Consider the following 27,899-nt stretch of genomic DNA (forward strand, 5'->3'; position numbering starts at 1 on the left):
GCACTTAGAGGCTCAAAGCCAGGCTGGCTGCTTGGTATGGAGACAAACACGAGCAGGCAGCTATTTCCAGCCCTGGCACTGCCCTCCGACGCGCGGCACCCTGCCCTTGCTGCCCACATGGCAGGTGGCCAAGGTGGCTGCCCAAAACACGGACCCTGCCAAACCCTCCCTGCAGCAGCCACATCCCCTGGTGCAGCCCGACCCTTTCCCAGCCACGTCCCGCTTTTGCACCTCTCCTCGGAGCCGGCACCAGACAAGGGAAACTGGTGCCGGTGTGCGCGTGTACGTACGCATTACAGTGGCACTACACAGCGTGGTTTTCCTCTCCCTCTCTCTTAGCACTGGACTACCCGGGTAAGGAGCCTCCGTTCGGGTTCACACCGTGCTGGAGCTCACCAGTCCCAAACGGAGCAGCTCACCAGTGCAAGGGCAGCGCTGCCAGCCCACTACCGCCATGCAAGGGCTTGGAGCTGGGGGAGAAGCTGGCAGCTCTGCAGCATCTTGATATGTTTACCTCCCTCCCCGTTGTTGCTGTTTGTTTTTACAGCGGCAATGGCTAACGACACGATTCCTCAAACTGGCAGTCACGCCTGCAATCGCTGCTAAGAGCCGCCAAAGCCAGTGATGGAAGAGCTGTGGCGGAAAGCCAAGAGGCTGTCCGAGCTCGCCTCGGGGCTCTCGCTTGGTGCTTGCGCACCTCGCTCTGCTGCCCTGACACGGGATAAGCTGGGGCCAGCCCAAATAAAGTCAGTAGGTTTTCACAGGGTTTCCAGAGGGGCAAAAATCCCAACGCGGCCCCATGCACGATCTAGTTTCTACCTTATTCCCTTGCATCCACCAGCAGAGGCGTTTCAACCCTGCCCAGGAAAAGCCAACCTCGCCCTTACAAGCCTGGGGGAAAGCAGCTCTGGGCTCCCTGCACCAAGTGTCATCTTGCAGGTGCTTGCCCCGGCAGGAGGCTGACCCGGCCGTGCGTCCAGTCTCCAGGCTGGGTGAACACGCACTGTGCTTTGCAGCCTGCTCCCGAGCGCTCATCCATCTCGGGCACGCTGACATTGCCTGGGCAAGGTGCAGCATGGCGCTCTTTCCTTTGCCAGGCCATTGCTCCCTCTTTTGCACCCTCCATTAGCCACCAGCTTTGCCCCATCACTTACAGAGTGCCCGTGGGTCCCCTCCTGCCAGCTGCATGGAGTCGCTTTCCCCACAGCATGGCAGCAACTGCAGAGATAAAAAGACTGAAACCATCACCCCCCACACCACAGGAGCCACGTCCTGACTCTCCCCGTGGCACACAGGAAACATCAGGCTTCTACCCTAATGCCACTTCCTGAAATACGGAGCCCCTACTGCTACGCCAAAAAGTTTACCCCTTTTTTTCTAAGTGGACTCTTAAATGCCTGCAGTTACCTGCAGAAGAGGTTGCATCAAAATCACATGAAGTCGTACTTATTTTCTTACAGTGTGCTAATTTTAGCTGCTTTCTTCCCTGTGATGTGCGGCAGCCTGAGCAGCACCCAACTCTCCGGTCAATCTGGCTGTGGCGCACATACAGAATAATTAAACCCTGAACGATTTCTCCCTTTTCGTCTGTTTACTTAACAGAATTTTTTTCTTCCTTGTTGGGAAGCCATCAACCAGTGTCTCCCTCCCTGTTTTTTCGCATGTGCATATTTGTTTTGAATTTTGCTTGGACAGTCACTGAAGTGTACAAAATGCAAATTACAAGTGTATGGGCTTTGCTGTACAATTAGAGAAAAACAAAACCCACCAAAAAAAAAAAGTGGCGTGGGTCCTCAGCTTTGCTTGTGTTTGAACAGCCAAAGCGAGGGATCACATTGAATTATTTTTCTGTTGATGGCCTGAATTCCTAGTAAAGCCAGGAAGTTTCATTGAAAATCTGAGCTGTATGCCAGGGTAAAGAGTACGACAGAAGGAAAATAAATGCAGGAGGGAAATAAAAACCTCTCAAACTGGCAGCAAAATATATTTCACATGAAACGTGATGCTGCTGACTCGTCTGAGATGAGGTGCATCTAGAAAAGATAGGAAGGAGAGCAATGCTGCAGCAGAGGTCCCTGTAACAAGGCGGGAGGACTCAGGTGAAGGGAAGGCTGGGGACACACACCTCTCCAAACCCTCAGTGCTGCGACACCCGGGATGCTCCTACACAGTTCTCCTGTGCAGTCTGACATGCAGAGGCCCGGCAAGGATTCCCAGAAGAGGAATGCATTGCCTTTTGGTAATGGCTTACCCGGTTTTTTGTTGTTCTCAGGGACAGAGCGCGCGGCTCAGCTGAGCTGGCAGCCGAGCCGGCCCCCGGGGCCCTGGGAAGTTGGATGTCCTGTCTCCCGGTCCCGGCAGGAGAAATTCTGCATAATCACATTGAGCAATTTAGCACTTAAGCAACGTTAGCAAAATCCCCAAACAATCCCCAGTGTCAATCCAGCCACCCAAAACTCCCACTAAGGACTGGTACAAATGTAATGCATCTAAAAGCTGCTATTAATGGCCCGATCCTGAGTGCAGAGAGGCAGGGTGCACACACCAGCTGCGCTGCCGGGAGCTGGGGCTGCGCCCAGCAGGAATAGGCACTTCACTTTGCTAAAGAAAATAGCCCTGATGCTCCAAAAGAAAACATGGAGTTTTGAAAGGCCACTTTGCTTCAGCTGACAGTGTTCTTATTAGCAAAGAAAGAATAAGGAAGAAAAACCCCAAATATTTGTATAAAAATATCATCATTTTATTACATTCCACACAATACATCTTCAAAGAGTTTCAAATTTCCACAAGATACTTTTCACACACAGGCAACTGGGCAATGCTGGGGATGTAAGGGCTCGAGGAGCGGGGGAGATCTGGGAATAAAAATCTCGAAGTGACCTTCTGTTTTGTCTTTGGTGATTTTCATTTGAAAGACAGGGTGCCACATTCCTTGCCACATTCCTCTCTGACACACCGATGCACACTGGCTAAGTTCATGGGGGCAAACCTGGTTGAAGTGAGGGGATCGTCTGACCTAGGGAGATTGAACTGACTTTGGAAACATGACGGTACTATCTGCTGACATGGTTTGGGCTGACCTGAAAACGCAGCAAGCACATGCCCTTACTTCATATATTTTCACGTGCGGCTGGCTGAGGAGGGGTGGGATTTCGCATCACAAACCATATGCAACACCAGTGTAACGAGGAGGCTTACAGAGAAAGTGCACTGGCCCTGGAAGCCCCTCTCTGGGGGCACTGCCTGCAAGGTGACAGGACCCCCCCAGGCTCCTTTCCAGCTCTGCTGGGACAGGCATGTCCCTTGAAAAGTTCCTGGGAGCCAGGCCCCGGTGGGATGCTGCCCCGAGCACCCACCACCCCTACCATGCTCACCATGCCAAATCACCCTGGGCTTTTCTGTGCTCCCTGCATGCTTTAGACACTTGCTGCTGCAGCTGAGGGGGTCCTGCTGAAATCTGTGAGCAGCATGAGGAGCTGAAACAGGCTGCATGAATAAAGGCAGGAGGGAGGGGAGAGCGACACCCCCATCTACAGAGAACCCCTGGGGAGAGGGCTCCGCTGCAATAGGGGCCAACACCACATATGCACAGCACCATTTGTGTTTCCACTTTTTCCCCAGACCAAAAGGAAGCTCAAGACGGCAGGAAATTTAACAGAGCTGCTTGTCTCGATTCATTTTATGCAATATTCATGGACAAAGGAGGGGTGGGGAGCACTAGCAAGTTTAGGAGCGGGGAGGGAATCTGATCACTCATCACAAATGAACACAAACAAGATGGAGAACCTTGCTCACTGGAGGTACTTTTTTTTTGCCTGCAAACAGATTAGAGTTAACGATTCAAACCACTTTTGCATGTCATCATTCAGTAATTTATATAAGGCATTTCCACTACAATACGCTGGGCCATTCAACAGTCGGAGGCGTGTTGGAGGCTCCATCTCGCCTCCCTGGTTAAAGCAGCAGCAATAGCTGGGCCCCCCAGGTGCGCCTGCTAGGCTTTGCTTGCTAGATGTTAGATGCTTTAAGAAGCAGAACATTAGCAAACGGAAAACTAATTGACATTCTAGAAAGTCAACTGGCAATTTTTATGATTCAGCAGCTATGAATTGGGCAGAGGAGAAAAAAAAAACAAACCAACCCAAAACCCAGAAAGGGGATTTATACTTGTCCCTTGAACATTTCTAGTAGAAAGACAAGAAGGAGCCCTCTCCCCCTTCCCTGTGTAAAAGCAAAACCATCAGCACCCAGAGGAGGATACTTACAAAATAAATAAACCTTCAATTCCCAAGAAACTACAGTATTTAGCATCCACCTTAGACCTGCTGAAGTCTATGTGTTACCCTAAGGCTGGCTTTAAAAGATACAAACAAAACATTCATTATGAGCTTCTCTAATATAAGGCAACTTCAAATAGATTCACTTGCGGGTGGGGGAAGAGGAGGGATCCTCCCCACCACTTCCAAACAATGGCTGTGTTATCATGTTGGCTGCAGAAATAATAAGATGGAGAGATCTTACTTTTTGGATGTCTATGAACCTCTCTGGATTCTTCTAGCCATCTGAGGTGGACATTCCTACTGTCCAGCCTGGCCTCTTCTTCTCATTTTGCACCCGAGACATTAACGCTATCAAACAAGAAACCCAGCCAAAGCTAGATAAGGCAACAAAAAAGCATTGCTCTCTTCCCCAAGTAAACAAATCAGGGTATTCACCACAAACACGTCCCAGACCTTCCAGAGGGGAGGCGGGAAGGGGGAGAAATAATAATAAAAAATAATAATAATAATAAAAAAGCATTCCCTGTGCAAGTAGAAGCAACAACAAGCAAATATTAAAACGGGGCTGTTTCTAAAGATACATTCAGTCAGTCAGACGAGCACACTCCCATGCACACTCGCAGACACAGATTTAGCACGCACTCACACGCACAAGCCACGCACACAAGCTTCCAGGCTTGCCATCAAGTTTCCTTGCAGGTTGCCTACTGGGAGGAGATAAAAACAAACCAAACAAGCCTACCGACAAAAAAATATTCCCCAAACAAACGAACACAACAAAACAAAAAACCCCCACCCAACACCCCAAGACTCCTTGAAAAGTTATCGAAAGGGAGCGTTCACTTCTGAAGTGAAGGGGCGGTGTGTCTCTTCTGGCGATCCAAGATGCAGCATTAGTTTAGAGTTTGTAAAAGAATCGGGGAGGGCTGGGGGAACGGAGAAGGGACGGAGATGTCTAAGAGTTCACACGTATGCTAGGTAAGGAAAAAAGTGCAAAACTGAGGCAACGTATTTGAAGTCTTAGTTTCTGTCTGTCTGTCTGTTTTGTGTTTTGTTTGCTCTCTTGTTCCTGTTCGGCTCTCAGCAGCGCAAGTTGGGGTCTTGCTCTAGTTTTATGGTTAGGGTGGGCTCCACGGCCACAGGGGCCCCGTTGGCATAGTGGGAGGTTTTGTAGGTGATGGAGTGATCGCTCTTCTTGGCCGCATAGCGGAACCGGTGGTAGTGGAGCACAAGGGCCAGCGCGACGGAGACCAGCACCACAACAGCACCTCCGGCGGCAATAACGTAATACCAGTAGGCTGGGATGGGCTGCACTGACACCGTGTCCACTGTGGGCTCGGTCCCTGGCAGGAGGGTTGCCCCTGGGGAGGAGACACAGAACAGGGTTGCTAGGTGGGAGGCATGCAGACGCACAAAAAGAAACACACATGCTTTCAAGAGTACAGCACGGAGTAACACGAAGTCCCAGGGCCACCTCCGGATACGGGGCGTGCTCCTGGCGGGGAGCACAGCCTGGCATTTGCTGAGCCCACATATTCAAGGGCCTTTTTTTTCCCTTTTAATTAATTAGGCTGCCTGGATCGCAACACAAATTCCATATGCACGCTATTATTACTGTTATTTCTGGCACCAACGAATGTTTTTTCCCCTTCTTTTTTTTGGCCTTCTCCAGATCAGCCGCCTGGTTTTGTCTCTACATGGCAGATGTTGTCAAGCAGTGACAAAACACATCACGTTCCTAATTGGAGGAAGAGAGTAATCTCAGATGGCCAAGGAAGTTACCACAGGAGACCGGGAAAGAAATTACAGGGAGAAGCATTTGTCATTCTTGCGGAAAAGACAGAGAAGATCTCTCTCTGAAAGTGCTCTGCACACAGATCAGGTCTCACCAGGCGCCCCATTCACAGACTTACAGATTTCCTTATTATCTTTTAAAGCAAGAAAGGATGGTTATGATTATTTACATGGCAGAGGCTGGGAAGTTCAACCCAATGCTCACGTAAGAAACTCATGCTCTCTGCAGCTTAAGCAAGTCAGGACTAGGAATTCATGCTGATAAAGCAAACACACCTAGGGAGGGCTGGAAAAGCACCTGCCTGCCTTGAATTCGAGGGCAGGCAGCGCCCAGGCTCAGCCCGGTGATGGCTAACCCTTCTTTCTCTTGCAGCTGCGGTGTGACGCAGGGCAGGGCCGCAAGGCCCTCTCTCCCTTCCCGGGTCATCCCGGGACAGCTCAGCACACATCTGGTGCTCAGCCGCACAGCAGCTCGCTGCCAGCCCGCAGAAGCATGCACACACACGCCTCGGGCAGCCGGTGCCTGTGCGCACACCCACGGCCCCAGACCAGCTCTGCACCGCTCCTCCTGCACATGCTGCTCCCACTCCCCAGCTCTGCTCTCGAGGGCGAGCTGTAAATAACTTGCGAGAGATGCACTTTTGCACCACATGTATTTACTGGCTGCTTCAAGGGGGCCAAAGGAGGGGAAACTCTCTGAAGGGTTCGCTCTGCTGCCGTACATGCTGACCCCCGCGTCCCCCTCGGCCTCTCCTCTTGCCCCTGGCCCGCTGGCGGGGGCAGCCCTCTAGCTAGATGCTGGCAAGAAGAATTTTGGAAGCTCCGAATTTTTGGAAAGCTCCAGTTTGGTTTCCTGAGCAGTCTTGGAGGATGCCAAGGGAAAAAGACAAAACGGTGCAGGATGCACCCAGCTTTGCTAGCAGCAAAGGCATCTCGTGGCATGGCCTCCGCCCTCCCTCCAAGCACTGCCCTACCTACCAGCAGAGCCACTGGCTGGTGAATTTGGGATGGTGACAGCATTTCTGCTGCTGGTGGCACACAAGATGAAGCAAAATGATGGTTCCTCTGCCAGTCACAAGGCTTTCCTCCCCTCCCTATCCCCCAAAATCCAGGCACAGGGAGTAAGAGCGAACACTGCACCCAGATGCATAGGTATAACAAAACCCCCCTCAAAACCAAGAAAAAAAAACCCATGCAGGCAAGACAAATCCTGCTTTTACAGAGCAGGAGGCTGAGAACCACCCACATATTTGTCACTGTAGGCAAGAAATTCGGATGTCTCAGGGGAAGGCTACCTGCCAGATACGCCGCCCTCGCCCCATCTCACCCCAGTCACCCCTCACTGCCAGGAATGGGGGTGGCCCTGTCCTCTCTACCCCCGACGGTGCCTGGGGAAGGGGGTACACAGGCTGGGCTGTGTGCTGGGGGTGGTGAAAGCAGGGCGCAGACAGCCCTCCGACCTCCTTCTCTACCTCCACCAGCCACCCTGGCATGGGGGAACAGAAGCGGCACATCCCTGTGTATCCCCAAGCAGCTGCTGCTCCTCTCCCAGCTGCACAGGGGGTAGCAGTGTGGGACACCCCATGGGGGCTGCCACCAGGGTGACCATGTTCAACACCGCCCTGAGCTTTAGGGATAACCCGCAGCTGCCTCCCACCGCACATCCAGCCGGCCGAGCTGCCCCAGACCCGTACAGGACCCACCACCATCCCTGACGGATCAGCAACACCTCGCCTGTGCCTGACAGTGCTGGGGCACGGGGCTGACCCCTGGGAAGGTCACGGGGCTGCTCACTGTGCAGAGGCCACTCGTGTTTACACTCAGTGACACTCTCTGCTTACATGGCCTTGCTCCAATGAGGGATGTACAGGCAAACAGCCTCTCACATCACTGACACGCATCGGGCCCTGCCGGTGGAAACTGTGGTGGGGAGAGGGGGTTGGTGTCAGGATGCTAATGGCTCCCAAGCCTGTGGGGGAGCAGCGCTCTCCTCTGGGAATTGGAGGGGAAGGTTTCCATGGCCCCTGATGGCTGTACATTGCCTGGTGCAGGGCTGGGGAGTACAAAGGGTGGGTCTGGCCATAGAGGAGGATGTGCCATGGTGCCCAGCTGGCACCTCTTGCCCCTTCCCCACACACCTCTGCCCTCTGCCTGCCTGGGCATGGAGGGAGGCAGCGTGATGCACCCCAGATGATCCCACTTGTGCGAAGGATCCCTGGGGGATTTCAAGGCAGCTGTTGGTTCAAGACAACCTCTACTTGGCTCTGACCCACTCCAGATGTCCCCATGCAGCAGCCAGGGCTGCAAGTGTGAGGGGTGGTGCAGAACCCCACCTCGACCCTGTTTCCGCACCTCAGGGCCCTGTTGGGGAGACTGCAGAAATCTGGAGAGTTCATTTAGCAACTGAAGTCATTAAGGAATCACATTCAGTTGTCTCTAAGCCCTAACGAAGCCAATTCCCAGCATTAATGATCGCTCTTCCTTACACTGTCAGCCACTAAATATAGCTGCCCATCCACTCAGCACACAGCGCTGATGTTATCTGCTCTGTTTTTACTGGCTCTGCTGCTCTCTGGAAGTTTTCTCTTGTATCAGTGGAAAAGTTCTCTGCTCAGGGAGATGGAAAAGAAAAAATCTATCTTCTCAACCCAATAATTTTTCCACTCCCCTTTGCCTTCTCACACACGCGCACACACACACAAACGCGCCCTTCCTCATTTACTCACTAAGGCTCTTGTCTTAACAAAGAAATGCCTCCTGCTGTTGCTGTCAAGTTTGTGGGTGCTGGATTTATGCACAGCTTGGGACACCGGTCAGTGGAAACCTGATTTAATCTCTACAGGGTGGATGATTTCACATGGGTATGCTGCTGTGGTCACACCTTCAATCTGGCCAGGTACATCCCCCTCCTCTTCCCAACAGGGGAGACTCTACAGGGACCAGTTCTAGAACTGTGCAGCAAAAATCAAAACTCAAAAGAAGCAAGAGCAAAAGTCACTGGGGGAAAAAAAACGGAGAAAATCTTTTCCAGAGAGCTTCCTAGAGGGCTGCCTGCCTTGCTCTGCCACTGCTGAGTGTCACAGCTCATATTCCTCTCTGAAATCACTGACATTAACTGGTGTGGACAAGCAATACAGCTGGACTTTTCATAGATGGCACAGATGAAAGCGAGTATTACACTCATCTAACCTGAATACCACAAAACCAGTGTGAGCCTCAACCCCTTAATTACTACGTGTCATTTCTCCAGGAAAATATCCCTGTCGTGATTTCAGGGTACCCAGTGTGGGAGAAGGCACAGGTCCCAAAGGCAAATTCTCCCCATGGTTTGTCTCCACACTCTTTGGAACGTGTCTTTTATTTTTAACCTGATATTTATATAACTCCTTGCTTCCAGCCACTTGTTATACCTTTTCTTTAAGGGTGAGATACGTCAAGTCTCAAATGCAGCACAGTTTAAGCACACTTGACTGGTCTTGTAAGATCCCGACCCACTAGCTGAAAGATATTCCACCCACGCAATTCTCTCTTTTTGTTATTTGCCTTGTGATCCTGGAGCCTGGAAGGTGCATATTTTCAGCTTTGCTCCCAAGCCCAGTAGAGGAAGGATTTGCTATTATTTTTAATGGCATCTGACTTTTTCAGCTCATCATGTAATTGCAGGAGTGGGGGCTACAGAACTTCTCCACTTCCTGCACAGCCTTTCCTCTCCAGCTCCCTTTTTTTCTCCAGCCAGGGACTTCTTCCCCTCCTTTAACCCTCTCCTGTTGGAAACCTCTGTCTTGCTCTCATTTTAATTACTATCTTGCAATCTCCAATCTTCACCTTCACTTCTTCATCTTTTCCCTCTGCATTTTGCTCTTTCCATGGTCACTCCATCCCTCTGTTTGAGCTATTCCTGTCAGCCTGGGAAACCTTTTCAACCTTTTGCTGCAATTTCTCCCCTACGTGACCAGTACTAGGATGTCCTTGAGGGAGCTAGCAATGGGCAGGACCCCACTGGCACAAGCTGGCAAGCTCCTGTGTGAAGGGGAAGAGTGCCTGTGTCCTGGTTTTGGCTGGAATAGAGTTAATTTTCTTCTCAGCGGCTGGTACAATGCTGTGTTTTGGGTTTACCATGAGAATGATGTTGATAACACACTGATTTTTTTAGTTGTTGCCAAGTGATGTTTATACCAAGTTAAGGACTTCAGTTCCTTGGGCCCTGCCAGTAAGAGGGCTGGAGGGGCACAGGAAACTGGGAGGGCACACAGCCAGGACAGCTGACCCAAACTAGCCAAAGGGATATTCCATACCATAAAAATGTCATGCCGAATACATAAACCGGGGGACTTAGCCAGGGCAGGCCAGATTGCTGCTCGGGGACTGGCTGGGCATCAGTCAGAGCGTGGTGAGCAACTGTATTATGCATCACTTGGGCTTTTTTCCTTTGCCTTTGGATTTTATTCCTCTCCCCTTCTCCCTCCTTTTCATTACAATTGTTCTTGTTGCTTATTATTATTATTTTCATTTTATTTCCATTATTCAATTATTCTTATCTCAGCCCTCAAGTTTTACCTTTTTCCCCTATTCTCCTCCCCATCCTGCTAGGGGAGGTGGCAGGGAGTGCGTGAGTGGCCACGCGGTACTTAGTTGCCAGCTGGAGTTAAACCACGACAGCCTGCAACAGCATCTGCCTGTGGTGCTTGGGGATCTCACTGTGCTGGGCACAGCAAACGCTGTCCCTACACAGCCAGCGTGCCCTGGGGAACATGATGGGGAAATGGAAGCTATACAGGCAGCAGGGCGTGGGGGGAAGAGGAAATGAAACAACATGAGTTAACTGGGCTTTGGGATAGACTCAATTTGAGGACTCAGAGGGATGTTCAAAATGAAGATTGCCATGCATGTTACAGGCTCCAAAACATAAGGGTGGTGTCTGCAAAACAGATACCAGACCAGAACATAGAGCAACAGCGTAAGTAAGGAAGGGTTGTGAGGCTTCAACTGTCAGCTGAGAATATTGCAGCAGATTTTCAGTACACCACAAGCCTGAGTAGCCGATAAATACGCAGCCTACAAACAAGCAAACCCAAATTCCTAGTTATTACAGTATGGGCATGACTGTGAAAGACAGTGTTACACCCTATGCATGTCGCTCCCATTGGTAATGCTCCACAGCCTGCATCGCACCCCACGGATGGAGGTGTGCATGTCACTTCAGTCTCAGCGTCTACTTTTTCTTTACTGCCACACACAAGCCCACCAGAGACAGTTTCACCACGCACAGAAACGCAGCTGCTTCTAGGGTAGAGCCCAACCATATCTTGCAGCCCACCAGCAGAGTAGGGGATGGGAAGAATATGGACGCCATGTCCAAGTGAAAGCAAAGGGCGCATTGATTGCACTGACAAAACAACTTTCAAAGTTAAGGGGAGCCCAAAGTTTGCTCTTCATCACAACACAACACCCAGACATGTTCCTGAAGGGGCGGGCAGGAAAACAAAACCCAAAATCAAAATGTGGGGGAAAAAAACCCTCAGACAGACTAAACCGTTCTTCCCCACAAAAGCAGACAGCTTTTCCCAGCCCAGAGCAAGACAAACAGCATCCCCACTGACTGCTCAAAGAGCAAGGCAGTTTTTCTGAGTTCCTCACCTTTTCTCTTACTCTGTAGGCTTGATCGGGGAAATGCCAGTTTCTATCCTCCAGGCTAGTATTAAGCTATTAAATGCATCATTTCACCTTGTTTTCCTTTTATTGACTGTCACCTTCAGAGCTCTTCATGGCAGTTTGCTCTCCCACTTCTACCTCCCAACTCCCCTTCCATGCAGACCAGCCTCACCCTCCCTCCCCAGCAGTTTGAACACCACCACTGCCAGAGCATCTATAACCAGCCTCCCCCCACACTGATCTAAGTCATTGCCACCTCATTTCACTTTTAATTGGCTACAGGTTTTTCATTTAAGTCAGTTGATAACTACCCTTTACTTCTCTGCCTTCCCATTTGGGGCCAGGTGCCCCATGATGGCAGGTTTCCTAATGCTGTTCAGCCCCAGGACGGTGGGACTTGTCTGTTTGCCTGCCCCTTGTCACCTAGCGGGAGTCAGAGGGTGCCACCTCCTCCTGCTGCTGCGGCGGGGGAGGTTTAGCACACACATATCACTGCTCAGAACTTTTGCTGTTTGTACAAGCACGCACATCGCTTTCCTTTGACATAAAAGCCCATGCCAGCAGAAAGAAACCACCAAGAGAAGTGCAGTTTTACCTGGAAAGTGGAAGTTCTCACCTGGAAAAGCTGTGATGGGTTCTGCAAAGGAAAAAAAACAAAAGCCAGTATTAAAGAGGGGAATATCACAGACAAGGCCACAGCTCATGTCTCCCGTTGACGTGCAGCAGTCGAGTGGAGCAGGCATGTGGCTGTGCCCCACAGGGCTGGGAACAGTGTGGGGTGCTAGCCAACCTCACCAGGATGGGGAGAAACCTTGTCTCAGCTGGGGACTGACCAGGCACAGTATGTTTCAACTCAGACATAGACTTCAGAGAAAAATATGTCTGAGGTTGAGGGTCATTTGGATTCAGCTGGCTGGCCTGAGTCATCCAAAGACAAAGCTCCACCTGGCCCAGTGATGAAACCCCAACACCCCCCCAAAAATTTCCAAGAGCAATTCAGTTTCTGGCTCAACTCTGGCATCGTTATTCACATGGGAACTGTGTTGCTCCTGGACATCCATGCCATGCTCCTCCTCCACCTCACGGTGACAAGAAACAAAGGCAAGTGATTTTTTTCTCCTTTCAAAATACTTTGAAGAAACCCATTACAAATTACTGGATCCGAAAAGCAATAATCGGTACTTATTACTGATTACTTTCTCGCAGAAGTAATAGGCTTCTGATTATTTTTAGATTACTTCTGCATTGTGCCTGTGAGTCACAGAAGCAGACTCTGGCTCTACAGAGTGCTATGAAATCATCACTCAAGTTCAGAATGCAAACGACACATTTGTCAAAGGAAAAAATTATTGTGACTTATTAGTGTTCTTTCACGCTAAGAAGGAATCAGATTACTTCCCAGGATTACATTTGAAAAAACAGTAGCCTGTGCTGGAGTCAGCCGTTCTCGTGGCTCTGAGAGAGAGAGTGCAGCAATGTATCTCTACCGTTTCATTATTATTTTGGTGACATCGGAAATGACCCATGAGTTATGTTAAAGTTTGCAGTGGGAGCCCTTTGTTAGAAGTGACCTAAAACAAACTATCCCTATAGATTTTAAGATTCACATTCAGCTTCCTAGAATGGGACAAATAATTTTGTGTAGCAGCTTGTTGTTATTTTTAGGGCTGGCAACACATGAACTTTATAATTTATTAATGCTTTTGTTTTGAAATATTAAGCTTTAGGTTCATGAGGCCCTAGACACAGTAACACTGGAGCTAGGTGAATTGCTGAGCTCAAAAGACGTTAGATAGGAAATTCTATTAGTGTTAATCATCACTCTTGCTTCTTTTTAATGCTATAGAAGGCAAGGGATTAAAACACCGCTGTCAAGCTTTAAATACCAGGAATTTGACATACGGAGTATTAGCTCCTTTGGCAGATGGAAGACAAGCAGAGTTCAAAGCATCAAAGAAACTAGGACCGACGGTGCTCAAGAGCACCTCTGGGGCAGCCCCAGTCCTCTGTTCTATTATTAATGCTGGTTCCTGCACCATCTTCACCATTGCCTGCCTGCACAGGGTGGCAAGTGATGGGACCAGCCCTTCCCGGGCACCATTTGTCCCGTGGCTCCTCCCCTGAGATATACCCCTCAGAAGAAAGGCTCTGCCCCACCTGGCTTAGGAGGCACTGGGATCCTCCCCTCCCTCGGTGAGGGAGAGGAGAGCAGCTTCACTGAATGGGGCCTTTCAAAGCCCAAAGGGAGAGAGGCTCTGCTCCACCTGACTTTTTCCACTGGCTTCAGGATGGGTTGGTTGGACACTTTGTGGGTGTTTAACCATGAAACACACCTCCCCCAGGTCATGCAGATGAGCAGGGCCTTGCTGTTGTGGGCAGCTCTCAGCACAGATCCCACTAACTGAATACTGCTGGTCCCATGCACAACTGGGATGGCTCTAAATCCAAATCCAAGCTAGGCAGTGACCAGAGCCATCAGAGGGTGTGCATGGATATGCTGGCTAGAGTAACAGGGCAGGGCAACAGCCCCACCAGCAAACCGCTAAAACATACTTTTTCCACTTCTTTTTTTTAAAGTCCTCTCTGTCTTTCACATTGAATGAATCCACCTGGCTTTTGGCCTGGTTTGGGGAATGGTGAATTCTAGGACAAAAATTCCTTTTGTTATTCTGTTAGCATTGCTGTAAAACCCCTCTGCTATTTTATTTCTTATTAGAGAAGGCTCCTTTTGAACTCATTGGCCCCTCTAAGCATCCAATACTGACGGACAGCCGATTTCTTTTGTCCAGCACTTTCCTTTTAAATTTGGTGTATGTCCTTATCACATAGAACAGTCCCCTGGAAACCCTCAGCTGCTCTACCAGCCTTGCACAGCAGAGATGTGCTTCCTGCCTCTCACACCAATGCAGCCAGAGCCCTTGTCCCCCAGAGACTGAGCGGCCCCTCATTTCGTTCATGGGCAAGGAAAGTCCCAGCTGAGATCCAGAGGCTCCCAGTAACTCAGGCAGGTGAGAAGTGGCCCACTGGCAGCCCGTGAGCGAAGGCTCTCCAGCCCCAGCTGCCCTGCGCCCCCCCAGCACGTACCCATGCAGTTCTCCAGCGGGATGTCGGTGCCCAGCTGGATGTCATCAAGGGCGAGCTCTCCCGAGTGGCCGCTGTGTATAATTCCCTCAAACACAATCTGTGAGAAATCAGGACAGAAATGTCAGTGCTAAGCTGGGAGGCACTGAGTGGCTGCTGCTCCTGGGGGAAAGGGTAAGAAATCTGCTCCTGGCTTTCCCTGCACACCTGCGGATGACCTGAGACTAGTGCTGCTTCCTTGCCCTGCCTCTGCCACCCCTTCCCCAGGGAAAGGTGCTCTGCAGAGATGGGTTCAGCAGAGAGATCGTTACCTGGCCTGGCAGCACTCGGCTTGCAATTTGTTCAATTAAATGCCTCTTGCACGGAATAAAAACTCAATAAATCAATGTTCCGCATCGCAGGCGACCCCCTGGCCCTTGCAGAAGTGATGCAAGTGGCATAACACTGACTTACAGCAGCAGCAGATTTGGCCCACGGTATCAACTGGGCTATGATCAGAAAAAGGAAGGTAAGGACACAAGATGCACAGCTACATTAACTGTAAAGTGCTGTTCCCATCAACATTATGTAAGAAGTATTGAAAATTTAGAGGAGAAGGGTCAATTTATTCGTACTTAATCACAGGCAAAATGTATCTGCAAAAATAAATAGTCATTAGCTCTAAGAACTGCTGAGTGGAGAGACTTGCATTATTTACATAATGATGCTGTTATTTAGCTAATGCCAGTACATTCACATTTAACGCACAAAGTAGTCAGCCAGCGCCCATCATTCTTATCTGAAGGCATATTGCGTTTACTGGTATTTTATGATAAAGCCAAACACACACATGCAAACTAGTCACACGGCTCCAGTGCAAAGCTTTTGCTTTATATCTCCCTGCCTATTCTTGAGCGTCCAAATAGTCACCTAGGGCTAAGTATTTCACAAACCTCCTCTCCACATTTTAGGTGCCCCCTTCATCTGGGGTGCCTGGGTGGCCCAGACCCATGCCTGCCTGCAGCGACACCTCCCTGAAGGGCTGCCACCTGGCTGTGCGGGGGACACTGTCAGAGCTGTTAGTTCCAAGTTTGAGCCATCAACCCATGTGGGAGGCAGCAGTTTGGAGGGGTCAGTGGCCTGAGAGCGGCAGCACCCCAGGTCAGGGTTGGGGCTGGGAGCCAGCTGGAGCAAGGCTCCCTGCCGCAGTGGTCATCAAAGCGCTGCCTCAAGCCTGCGAGTACGTTTCCTTCTGCTTTGGAGGCTGCTGGATGCCATGCTGATGCTCATTAACAAGTGACAACAGTAGCCCTGGCTCCCTGGCAAACGGCACGCTGCCCAGAAGGGCTAACCATGCCAAAGACACTCCTGGAAGCAGCAGCCTCTCCACGGGGTGCTAGCATGGCCGTGCCAGAGGGGCTCCGGCGGCTGCGGCAAGCAGCAGGGCTCCCTCCAGCTCATCCCTTCTCTTCCACTGATCTGAGAGGGGGACAGGGCTGCACCCAGCCCTCTGATCTGGTCTAAGGTATGTGAGAAGTAGATTCACAAAGGAGCCCACATGCCCTCTTCCTTCTCCCCCATCAGCACTTGCAGCCGAGGCTGGAGAAGGGCTGTTTGCTGCCTGCCCATAAGAGCGGGCTGTGCTCCCTCCCATCTTCCCACTTCTGGCTGAAGGGTTTGGGTTTGCTCCCTAGAGCTGTGCACCTGCCTCTGGTCAGACTATCTGATGGCCATCAACGGGGGAGGGAATGCACAAAACAAAATGAAAAAAAAAATAAAAAGAAAGAAAAGTATTTGCAAAGTGGGAGATTTGAGGAATATAAAAGGCAACAGGCTGAACAAAGGCCCAAGTCTGTGCAGAAGACAGGCACTCTCTGAATAACAAACAGTGTCGTTTAGTTACTATGGTAACTTGAGAAACACAATGAAAACAGCCACGTTCCCTAATGATGAATGGGCCCTGGCTCTGCAACGCTGAAATAAAGATGCTGGAGATGCCTGCCTGGTCCAGCACACCTTCCCCAAGCATCTTACCCTGTACTCCATGTCATAGCTCGGCAAGATGATGCGGCCTTCCCTCCACTCCTCCCCTTGGTCTTCTGCGATGACCCACAGCACCTTGTGCTCCTGGCTGGCTTCCCGCCAGACCCGCAGCATCACTCCATTGCTGCCCCACGCCTGGTACTGGAAGACCATGCAGACAGCACTTTGGGGCAGATAGATGGTGGGGCTGATGAGCCGAGCTCGCTGCCCTTCCCTCCTTCCACTGCTTTGCAGCTGCAGGTAATTCTTGCCATCTGTTTAAAGAGAAAAATACGTATTATTTGTTGTGGCCACTTGCAACAAGTGTCTCACCGCCTGCCAGGCAGCTTTGGCAGCGCTGGGCAGGACCTCACGGCCATGCCTGCAAGAGCAGGGTCTCGCACTGGCACCCTCTGAGCGCAGCAAGCCGTGCCGCTGCGGTGCCCTGGGCAGCCTGGGCAGGGCACCGAGGAGCACGCTCCCCTCACCAGCCACCACCATCTGGTAGGAGACCGACAGCAAAACCAGAAAGCGGTAAGCTGAAGATCAGCATAATTAGGAGAAGTTAAAGAACAGTTATTGTCAGAAGAAGTGACACCATGATAATGACATTGGCGCGCGCATGCGTGTGTGTGTGTGTGTGTGTGTGTGTTTATGTGTGTGTGTGTGTGTGTGTTTATTCCGCTGGGAGCCTGCTCAGTTAACAAGCCTGAGGTGGGTTTTTCTAACCGCCGGTACTGAAAACTCATCTTATGATGGGGATCTCAAGCTGTGTTCATCCTGCCTCTTTTCATCCCCAGCGGTAAATACTCCACCATCAGGATCTAGCTGACAGTTTTGTTTTGAGGATACACATGACAAAATGAAGGCCTGGCTCTTAGTTTTTCCGTAATGCAGCAAAACAGCCCCTAAAGCACAGCACAGAGGAAGGACGTGGTCCCAGCAAGTGAAGTAGGGACAGGCGACAGCCGGGTATTGCAAACTTGAAGGTAGCTGAAATACATGCAGCAGGGGATTTACTTGCTTTAATATTACATTTAAATTGTGCCATGCTTTTTGTGAATTCTCAGGGAGCAGATTTGGTATGTTTGATATCCCAGGAGAAGTTCAAGGCTGAGAGTGGAATTGGAGATACTTGATCTGAATACCAATAGCAGCAAAAGCCCGTGGATACAAATCCCTGGGCACAGCTGATTTGGTTTGGAATCAGTGGTTTCCAGCCCTCTCTGATGAGAAGCCTCCTCAAGGAGTTTCCCATTTGCAGCTTGGATGCCTGGAGTCCCTTAGCACAGACTGAAAGCCAAGCGCGTAGCTGTCGTGGTCCTTACCTCCCCCCACATCATGACCAATAGCAGGACAGAGCCCCTTGGGTTGCTCCAACTGCAGTTCCTGCAGTACAAGGTGACACAGACAGGCCAACGGCAGATATTGCTGTATTTGGCATTTCAACAGAGGGATGGACATGCTACACAGTGGGCACGTGTCACTGGTGCTTCATGCCAGCATGTGCATGCCACCTCGCAGCCCAGGGGGGTTACCCCTGCCCCAGGACCACGCCTGGGGATCCGTCGCTTCCCATCCCCACGTCTTAGCCTGCTGCACTTGACGGGCAAAGCTCTGAGCAGCAGCTTGCCTCCTGCTTGCCCTGCTCCCTCTGTGGCTTCAGTGCCCACAGCAATGGCAGAAGAGCAGCGTCTGCACTGAGAATGTTCGCTAAGTGCACTGAAAACACCTCCAAAACTTAAACCAGAGAGACCTGAACTTAGAACCCCAATCCTGAGCATCGCAAGTCACGTCCCACTCGGAAAAGAGCATCTGACCTTGCTGCCAGTCAGCAATCCAGTGACATGCCAGCCCAAGGGAGACGTATCAGTGGTTGCACAGCCACTGGCCCTGCTACAAGTTTGTCACTGCCAGAGAGCTGGGCTGAAACCCATGTTTCATGTACCATGAGTGACACAGCTTTCTAAAATAAATTTAGGACAACAGCAGAAAGATTTGCCATCACTCTACTCCTGGGATGTATGATCAAAATATTTCAAAAGCGTATCCACTCCATATGAACTTTCACTGAGTTTGCTCCGTGAAGGACAAATCTGTCCCTGACCAGCCACATAAAGAGCAAGCAATACTTTCCAGCACCTATGAAATGTACCTGGGCCACTTGGCACTTTATGCCAACAACAGTAGCAGAAAAAACAGACGAAAGCGTGTTTGCCCACTCCTGCTTGAGTGAATCACTTGAAGAAGTAGCATGCCGTTCTCTAATGGAGGAGTGTTCTTGTGATTTACCTCGGAGTGGTAGCGGTGGAGGAGGAGATGTGGGAGATAAACAAGTGGAGGAAGAAAAAAAAAAATGAACAAGCTGTACTCCATGCCTAAGGAGCGATAAGGCATAATAAGTCATCAAGGTCTCCTGAATTAAAATCCTCTTTTTGTAATTCACTACAAGCCTCTTCAAAGAAAAAAGCAACAACAAGAAAAAAAGCAGCAACAACAAACAAGGTAGAAGAGCAAATCAGACAGTGATCGTACGATTATCTCACAGCTGAAATGGTCTCACAGGCAAATCTTTAACAAAAGCACCAGCCAGGCTCAAGAATGATCAAATCCAGGTCCCCGAAGTTCAGGACCGACTTTTGGTACCAGTGTTCAGGCAGCCTGATCGAGTGCAGGGATGTTAGCTATCCTTGGATCCACCAAAGCCCACAGCTGACCCCAGGGGGCTGTGTTAATTGTACAGCTGGACACCCGCCACGATCTGCACCCCTCGCTGGGAGCCAGCGGTACCCAGCGTAGCTGCCTCCACCACTTCAGCAAAAGAGCCTGTGTGCCTCTGAGTCATACCTCTCCTTCCAGGGATGACACCAACCTCCTGTTTGTTCCCATTCCTATCAGGCTGTGAAATCAAAGAAACTCCTGAACTGCAGCCAAAACCAATGCCCCCCTCAGCCACACAGGCTCTTTCAGAGCCATGGGAGCCCTCTCAAGCCCTGCATCTCCTGTGGTCCCCACCCAACGCTTGCTGGGGCCCACAGAGCTCTCCAGGGACCCAGTGGCAGTCCCAAGGGCTATGGGAGGCTCAGTCTTCAGGTGATGAACCCAGCTGCTCTCCTGCAAGTAGCAGTGGGTTTGGGCACCACATGCTCCTGCTCCTGGTACCAGTTTCTGGAGCAGAAAGCTGAGCACAAGCAGGCAGGACTTTCTGCGTCATTTGAAGATGAAATGGCTGGATCACTCTAGTGGCTAGTTGGACCTTCTGAAAAGCCTTATGAATTTGCTGAGACTGACTGAACAAGGACACTGTGGAGCTAATTGTTGGAACAGCATGTGGGAGCTTGGTGGTTCCAGTAGTCACTGTTTGATACAGTAAATGGAAGCCTTTGGCACAGAAAGCACCTGACAGGCTGATTTTGCCTGCTAAAATGCTTGAAGGGAGCCTTGCAACGATGAGCTGATCGATTCTTCCAGGATCAGAAATGCATTTTAATCTTTTTCCCAGAACTTTGCTTTGCAGCCTCTATTTCAGCTAATACAGCAGCTGCATCCCCCACTGAACTGGCACTGGTAGTTCAAAGTGACGGCTCAAAAAAGGCAGAACAAACCTGCTCAGGCATTTTAACCTACTGCTGGTTTTTGCAACTGATGCTACAGCATAAATCTCATGGAAGACTTATGGGATCATCTGGATGTAGGGGAGCCAGAGGAGCGTGAACAACCACCCCAGCCAGACGATGGCAGTCACTTGTATGTGCATGGCAGTGAGTCCAGGATAAATCACCAGCTGGGCTCTGCAAACAAACCATCTGGCCAATGCGGTTTCCTCTTGGCACACCCGTCCTCTCCTGCTAGCAAGCCATCTGAGAGGACATTAGGGGCAGCAGGGGATGAAGCCTCGCAGTTTCAGTCAGGCTGCAAGCCTGAGCCACGACAGCTTCCCCCCTCTGCAAGGTCAGCCTGCCTGTGCTTGGGTCCTACGCATCTCACTACCTCTCCCAAGAAAAGCACCTTCCCTCACTGGTCTCAGCAGCGCATCTGGAGGTTTTCCAGCAAAACGTGTCGGGCAGGATGTACACAAGCAATTACTGAGATTTCAGATTGCCCCCCCACATTTCCACCTTGCTGGATATGGTTGAGTTACAAGCTGCTGCTCCTATGGAGGACCCACGCTGAATTGCCTTCACTTACGTCCCTCCAAAGGTCACCGCACTCTTCCTCATTGCAGACCTTGTTTCACTGTGTGTTTCAGTGGCAGCGCTGCAGCCTGCTGGCAGCCACCTCTTGTCTGTCAAATCCCATAGGTGACACCTTCGGTCTGAGCCCCATCACCTGCCTGCACAGCCCCAAATGTCACTCTGGCCATGCTGTGCCAGGGCCAAGGGGACATCCCAGTGGGGTCTGATCCTGCCATTCTTACGGGGCATGTGAGCTGGAGGTTGCATCAGTCCTTGACTTTCCCAGGAAGCGGATCAGCTCAGATCCCCTGGTGACTGCAGGGTGCTCTGGTAGCAGGGGGATGGCAGCTGCATGAATATGCAGATTGAAATTGGATAGTTATTATTTTTTAATTTTATTTTATTTTTTTTGGCAAGTCATACAAATTCACCTCAAAAGGCTGCCACCATAATTTCAGTGACAGGCCTCTCCTCAGTGACAGACTTTCATTTATGGAGGGAAATCAATCCTCCGTAAAACTAATATTTATATTAACTAGATCACTGTGTCTGCTGGAAAATCCCCTCAATTTTGATTATGTGTTAATTAGCCTGCCAATTCCTTGCCTTTTCAGACTCTAAATCAGTCCATGAAAAGGCATAAACCCCCACACCTGCCCAGAACCAAGCCCTCCACCTGCTCTCTGGAGCCTTTCTAATGGATGGGCCATTACATCCTCTCTCTTAATTAAGCCTCACGTCCTCAACAGCATGGCATGATTGTGAGTCCTGCTGCCTCCCCTGGGAGTGCAGGGAGGGCACAGTGTCCCTGACAAACCAAATGCCAATTAGAGCCTGACATTTATGCTAAGTGAACTGCTTGCCACCACGCCGAGTCCACCGCCAGCCTGGCAGGCACCCTGTGTGCCCCTACATGAAACGGTGTGCGCAGATCCACCCGCGCCCCGCGTTTGTGCATGCACAATTAAAGGCATTAACAGAGCCATTGCTTCCACCACACAGGCTGCACATTGTGGCTTGCTCACGCATGCGTATGCTTTCCTAAACCAGGCTCTGTGACTCACAGGCTGCCAAGTCACTGCTGCGAAGTGACGGAGTGATGCACACGTTAAGATTTGAGAGACAGTGTCTTGTTTTCCAAAGAGCATTCCAGCCTGGTTTTATAGGCAGTGTGTGTCACTGGTGTCTGGGTCCAAAAAATGACTAAGGATTGAGACAGGCAAGCAACGAAGAAATGGGTGAGCCGCAGAAGAATGGTTTCCTCTCTGCCTCCAGCCCAGCCCAGTGAGCAGGAGCTTTGCTGGCAATGCAGAGGCAGATGGTGCCTGTGCCCCTTCTCTCACGAAAGACAGTACGAGCATGAGGACAGCCACAGCCTGGCTACAGCCTGGCCCCAGCCCGTGGCCGAGACACTTGCACATCCCAGCCGACGCTAGCAAACCTGCCGTGATCTGGGTGCTGGGGCATCCCAGCTCCACCGTGCTGCAGGCAGCCAAAGCATGAATGACTTTTTAGAGTTTGCTGTCTTCACTGTGCAAACAAGTCAGGAGAGCTGCGTACAGCTTTGCTGAGAGGCAATCTGCACCACACATGGGGTGAGCAGGGAGAGACAGATCCAGCTATGTGGCCTCCTTTCTCCTTCCCACAGTGTGCAGCTGCTCACTCATTGCACAGAAGTGCTTTACTTTCACACCACCCCACAAGCAAAACTCCCTCCTACTTCAAAGGGGACAGGATTGACCCTAGAGGTCAAAATGTGTCCCCAAGGCACAAGCTCTGAGAGTAGTCTCATGAGAGTTAAGTGCAGATCCAGTTCAGTCCATTCCTGCTCCATTAACACCACGAAAACCTTTCTGCCAGTTTGCACAGAGTAGGATGAAGGCCTTCAGGCAGAATTTCTCATGGATCGCAGGAAAAATATGAAACTTTCCCTTTTAAGGATCCCATGGGAAAAACACAGGAATGGTAAAGGGTCACCATTGGCTCAAAAAAAGTACATTTGTTTTCCTTAAAAAAAAATAGCTCTTACAAAACTTCAATGCACTACAAACACCCCTCTGCTGGAAATGCTTCGAAACAAATAAACTTTTCCCTGCAGCGTCTGCCACCCGAATAAGCAGCATTCCTGACCCTCAAAGCCAGCAAGGCCACGGCCCACAACAGAAGCCCTCGGTGGGTTTTTGCAGCCCAAGAGCTATGCGGTCTGGAGAGCCGCAAGGCTAAAATCGCTTTGTTTTCCGTGTGCATGTACAGCTGCCGACATCCGAACAACGTGGGGTTCACAGTGCTGCCAGGGCTCTGACCCTGCTGCCATGCTCCCCCAAATGAGAAGCAGTGTGTGGTGGAGGTGCAGATCCCACAGTGCTCTTCTAGGGCCATAAGATATTTACTTAACGACTGCAAGAAAACTGGAGGGGAAAAAAATGACTTACACGAATTCCAGCTTTTCAGTGCCGGCTTGCTAGTGTAGCACCACTGAGAGCAATGCAACTGCACCTACCCGCTGCGGATATAACCCAGGATTTTTACACCCTTCAGGATCAAGACCCTGGTGAAATTCAGAGTTGGTGAAGAGTTGAGGTGCCCAACTTACCAACCCAGATTTCTTTTCAGGTCTTAAGACCTCTCTCTATCTTGACACAAATGGCACATTGACATTGCATGCAGCAGGAAGGGGCTCGAAACCTCACTGAAACCTGAACTTTTTGCTCCTTGAAGCTTGCTAGGTGCAGCTAAGGGGAATCTTTCTACAGATAGGAAGCATCTGAAAATCCATAGAGGGAAAAATCCTGGCAATCTCTTGTGGGGGCATGGAAAAGGGAGCAACAGTATTTTCTAGGCTTGCAAAGGGCAGGGTAACAGCTGGAACCATGCTGGGTTTCTGCTGAGTTGGGCACTTTGGGTCAACTTCCACCAACAGGGTCCCCAGACATGTAACGGGAGCCTGCAGGAGAGGACGTGGAGCTAATCCATGGTGTGAAGAGCCCAAGGAACAGAGGGCTAAAAAAAGAAATGCAGAGCTGCCTGAAAGAGTATCTTGGAAATAAAAATAGTGGAATGAGAGCAGTGGGTGTCTTGTCAGTCTTGAGAAGTCCTCCGTGCCAAAGACGAGGAGGAATTGCATACAGCGCATAAAATGAAATCGGGAGATATCTGAGGAATTCAGGCCTGTCTCTCAGCAGACTTTTCTAATCAAGTGCCTCACAGAGGATATTTCACCATGGTCATTTCCTTCCCCCCCTCTCTCATGTAGACTGAGCCAGGGGTCCTCCTTTCATTATTTTTTTTTCCTTTTAATTTTAATTCTTGTTTTGCAATTTTCAGAAGAAGTAGAAACACATCCCACATGGCTCTTAAAGGCACAGCACATTTCCTTGCTACCGTGGAGCAGCCCAGGCTTCCAGCCCAGGCCAGCACCTTTAAATCATGAGTAAATTGGGATCCAGCAGCTTTGAGTTCCCGTTAGCTTTTGCCCTGCTCCTAAACCAAGCACAGCTGCTCTCCTTCACCCAACTGCTCACCCCAGGGTGGGGAATTCACAAAAAAAGACCACCCCGAACAAGGGCTTTTCATTCCTTGCTCCCTGGAGTCTGAAGATGAATTTTCTAAGTAGAAACAAAACGCTGGAGGGAACGTGAGGGAAAGGCAGGGGAAGAATGGGGGAGTGTGAACTAAACAATGCTTCGATTCTGTCCCACCGAGGGGCTGGCATCGCTTCTGTTTCATGTTTCTTGAGTTGCTTTTAAAAGCTGTGTGAGGAGGAAAAAAGCAAATAGTTGTTTCCTTTTGTGTCCTGTCTTCTTCATTTCTAAGAGCAGGACCAAAGCGAGGCAGGGCAGCGATGCCTTTGCATGCCGGCCACTCTGCAGCCTGGTGCGGCATGGGCAAGGCAGCGGCACGGCCGCCGGCAGGGCTCATCTCTGCCCGATGCTGATGCCACGGCAGTGCCAACAACCAACCCTCAGCCTGTGCCAGGTGCCTGCTGCTGGCACCCTCCAGCGCTGCGGGCAGGTCACTTCAGCCCTTGCAGCAGCCACCTCCTCTTCCTCCTCCTCCCCTGCCCATGACTTGCCGAGCGCCTGCACCCCGTCCGTGCTTCAGTGCACGGCTCAGCCCGGCGCCGTAACCCAGAGCTCTGCGCACCGGCACCGCACTAGATCACTGAGCTCAGTAGCAGAATGTTCCCCTGGCCGCAGCAATGAGGTTTTGCAGTTCTTAACTAACTAAGAAAGAGAAGAAAGGGTAGAAGAAGGGTAAACCCCCCCCAAAACTGCCTGCTGAGCCATCTGAGGCAGCACCAGCCTCTCCCGGGCTGTGCACGTGCGCACACACGCGCATGCGCACATACGACACAGTCTTCTAAGAAACTATGGCCAACTAATTGTAGAGAGACTCAAGGGAGAGGAAATGAAATGAAAAATTGAGTCTGAGTTATAAAAATAAGTAATTTTTATCCTACTTGCAGGAGGCTTATATTAATTAAACATTATTACAGCAAAAGAGATGGGGAGGGTTATTAAGTCTGGGGCTTGCTGTAAGTGTTCTCTCCTGTTGCCTGAGGCTGCACTGAGCTCCAGATATTAATCTTCCAAAGCACTCAAATGCTGAAGAGATAAACACTTGAAATATGAAAATATTTTTCTCCATAGCAGACACAGTGTCCCTATGTCATGCCAAAGAATTTGTCAGATGTCCATATATGTTGCACTTAACAGCATTACCGTGTCTCTTGGAAAATGCCGAGCACCTCAGGAGCTGAAGAGAGAAATGATGTGTGCATTTATGTGGGGGTGATTTGTGTGTGGAGATGTAGCAGATTCTCCTCTTCCCATATGTTTCTGGAATACATATTTTCCTCTTTAGCACTGCCTACCAGGTGTTGGCTGCACGGCTTTCCAACTGGCTGGCAGCACTGCCAATCTGGCCAGTGCCTCTGCCAGGTGGCTAACAGGTTCGCCTGAATGTTTGCATCTCGAGACTCAACCTCACTGGGGGGAGGGCGGGGAGGAGCCCACAGCATGCATGGCACCCTGGGCGCATGGCACACAAACACTGGAGTCACCAGGCATCGGAGCAGAGCTGGAGACAGGTAAGATCAGCCAGCTCTCCCTGGGGGAGCCCTGAGTTTGATAAGCAATGACTGATAGTGAAGAGAAGCGATGCTGCGGTGATGCAGTCAACTGTTACAAGGAAACTGGCAAATGTTCTTCATGCCACCCGTGCCACAAAGTCAGTAAGGGTAAAGCAAGGGCACTAGTCCCAGGGCAAGTTCCAAGATGTGAGGCTGAAGAACCTGATCTATCAACCACACTGCCAGAGGCAGGCTCCCTTCCAGCCCATGCCAGCACATCTCGGTGAGGTCCTCCATACATTAGGCTCTGCCATGCTCATGCAAATCTTCTGCTTCTAAAGCACAGTAGAGAAAAAGAGCAAAAGTCAAACAGCAAGAAGCTGGCGTATTTCAGCATTTTTAGGGCTTAGCTCATCTTTCACTTGGAGGAGGTTGAAATCCAGCCTATGCAAGCCCGGAGTGCAGAATAGCTGAAGACTATAGGCAACCCGAGCAACATATGGGAGGAAGAAATGCATCTCTAACAAAAGAGGAAATGCATTCTGCAGAAAAAGCACTGGGTCCTACAGAAGATGTTTGGATCAGAATGTGGAACAGAGCCTGGGCTAACCTTCATAGTCACAGGGGGTTCAAAGCCCAGTGTCTGATTCAAGGCTATCTCAAGAGGATAGTTAGTATAACTCGGTGCCAGCGGTCACAGACCTATAAATAAGTCATGAACCACACAGCAAAGCATCTGAAAGCTTCCACAAAAGAAAACGTTCAGCTCTGCACAGCCTTCCCAACTCTCGACAGCTGTCCAATAATCAGTCATACTGTTCACACAGAGAAAGCCCCATCAGCTCCCTCTTCCCTGCTTTGGTACGGTATTAACCGTCTTACCAGGCACAGTCTCAGAGCTTGGTTCAGAGTTGCCCATCCAGGTGCTTGTAGGCTGCACAGACCACGTATAACCCGTTGCCAAGTCATGTGACCAACCACAGAGGTCTTCAGGGAGATCAAAGTTGCAGTTGAAGTTCACAGGGAGGTGGAAATCTTACGAAAAGAAATAGAAGCAAAATAATAAAGTTGGATTAAAAAATGACCTGCCCGTGAAGGGTTGCTATTAAAAAAACAAGCCAAAACTAAAATAGCTGGCAAGCCATAAATACTGAAGAAAGCATGAAATCTCACTCACGCTGATGCTTTTAACCCATCTCACATTTCGTCAGCTCCAGGGATCAGCCTTAAATTCTGCATCATCAAAATGCTCACACCACGTCCTGTGGCTAATCCACCAAACTAAGCAAATATAAAAGCCAGTACCAAACGCTTGCAGACTCTAATCAGCACCTTCTCTTCAGCCCCTGGAGTGGTCAAATATTAAATGCCTTCTTAAATGTCAGGGAAGAGCGCTTCCTGAGTGCCCTGTGCTGATCAGTTCCTGCTCTGGCTCCAAAAGGAGAATCTCAAGTGCTCCAGAAACCCAGCTCCTGAGTGACAGATCTAGCCACTTGCACCAGACGGGAGCTGTCTGTCAACGGGGTGAGCTGTCACTCACCCCTTCCTACCTTCTTGTGGAAATGCTACCAGGGGAAACATGGGGCCACCATGAGCTCAGGCTTTTGGATTCTGAGTGAAAGGAGCCAGCCTCTATTTCTAGCTCCACTATGGACTCACCACATGGTCTTTGGGCGAGTCATTTAATTTTTCATCTGTGAAACAGAAGCAGAGCTAATTCCCCTGTGTCAACAGCTTTAAAAGCTCTGGAGAGCTTTCCTGCAGAGACAGGTCTGTGGGCAGGAGGGCATATACCAGAGGCTGCACGTAGCAGCAAGGCAACTGCTGGCTCCTTCAGTTGGGGAA

General features: G+C 50.3%; 1 protein-coding gene across 7 annotated transcripts in view; it reads right to left on the minus strand.

Moving 5' to 3' along the window:
• Nucleotides 1-27,899, minus strand: part of NRP2 (neuropilin 2) — a 90,739-nt gene that overhangs the window by 8,971 nt on the left and 53,869 nt on the right. For 3 of the 7 annotated variants that reach the window (XM_080400141.1, XM_080400139.1, XM_080400138.1), the window contains exons 12-15: nt 26,937-27,089; nt 16,821-17,083; nt 14,811-14,907; nt 12,322-12,363 (exon numbers count right to left, since the gene is read on the minus strand). In XM_080400141.1, coding sequence (XP_080256267.1) covers nt 12,322-12,363; nt 14,811-14,907; nt 16,821-17,083; nt 26,937-27,089 — 555 coding nt within the window. Of the gene's footprint in view, nt 1-2,716; nt 5,642-12,321; nt 12,364-14,810; nt 14,908-16,820; nt 17,084-26,936; nt 27,090-27,899 lie in introns of those variants that run through there. The other 4 variants (XM_080400142.1, XM_080400140.1, XM_080400144.1 and 1 more) reach the window with 3 other exon arrangements.

This window comes from Falco punctatus (assembly GCF_963210335.1).
Source record: "Falco punctatus genome assembly, chromosome: 8".
NCBI classification, from domain to species: Eukaryota; Metazoa; Chordata; class Aves; order Falconiformes; family Falconidae; genus Falco; species Falco punctatus.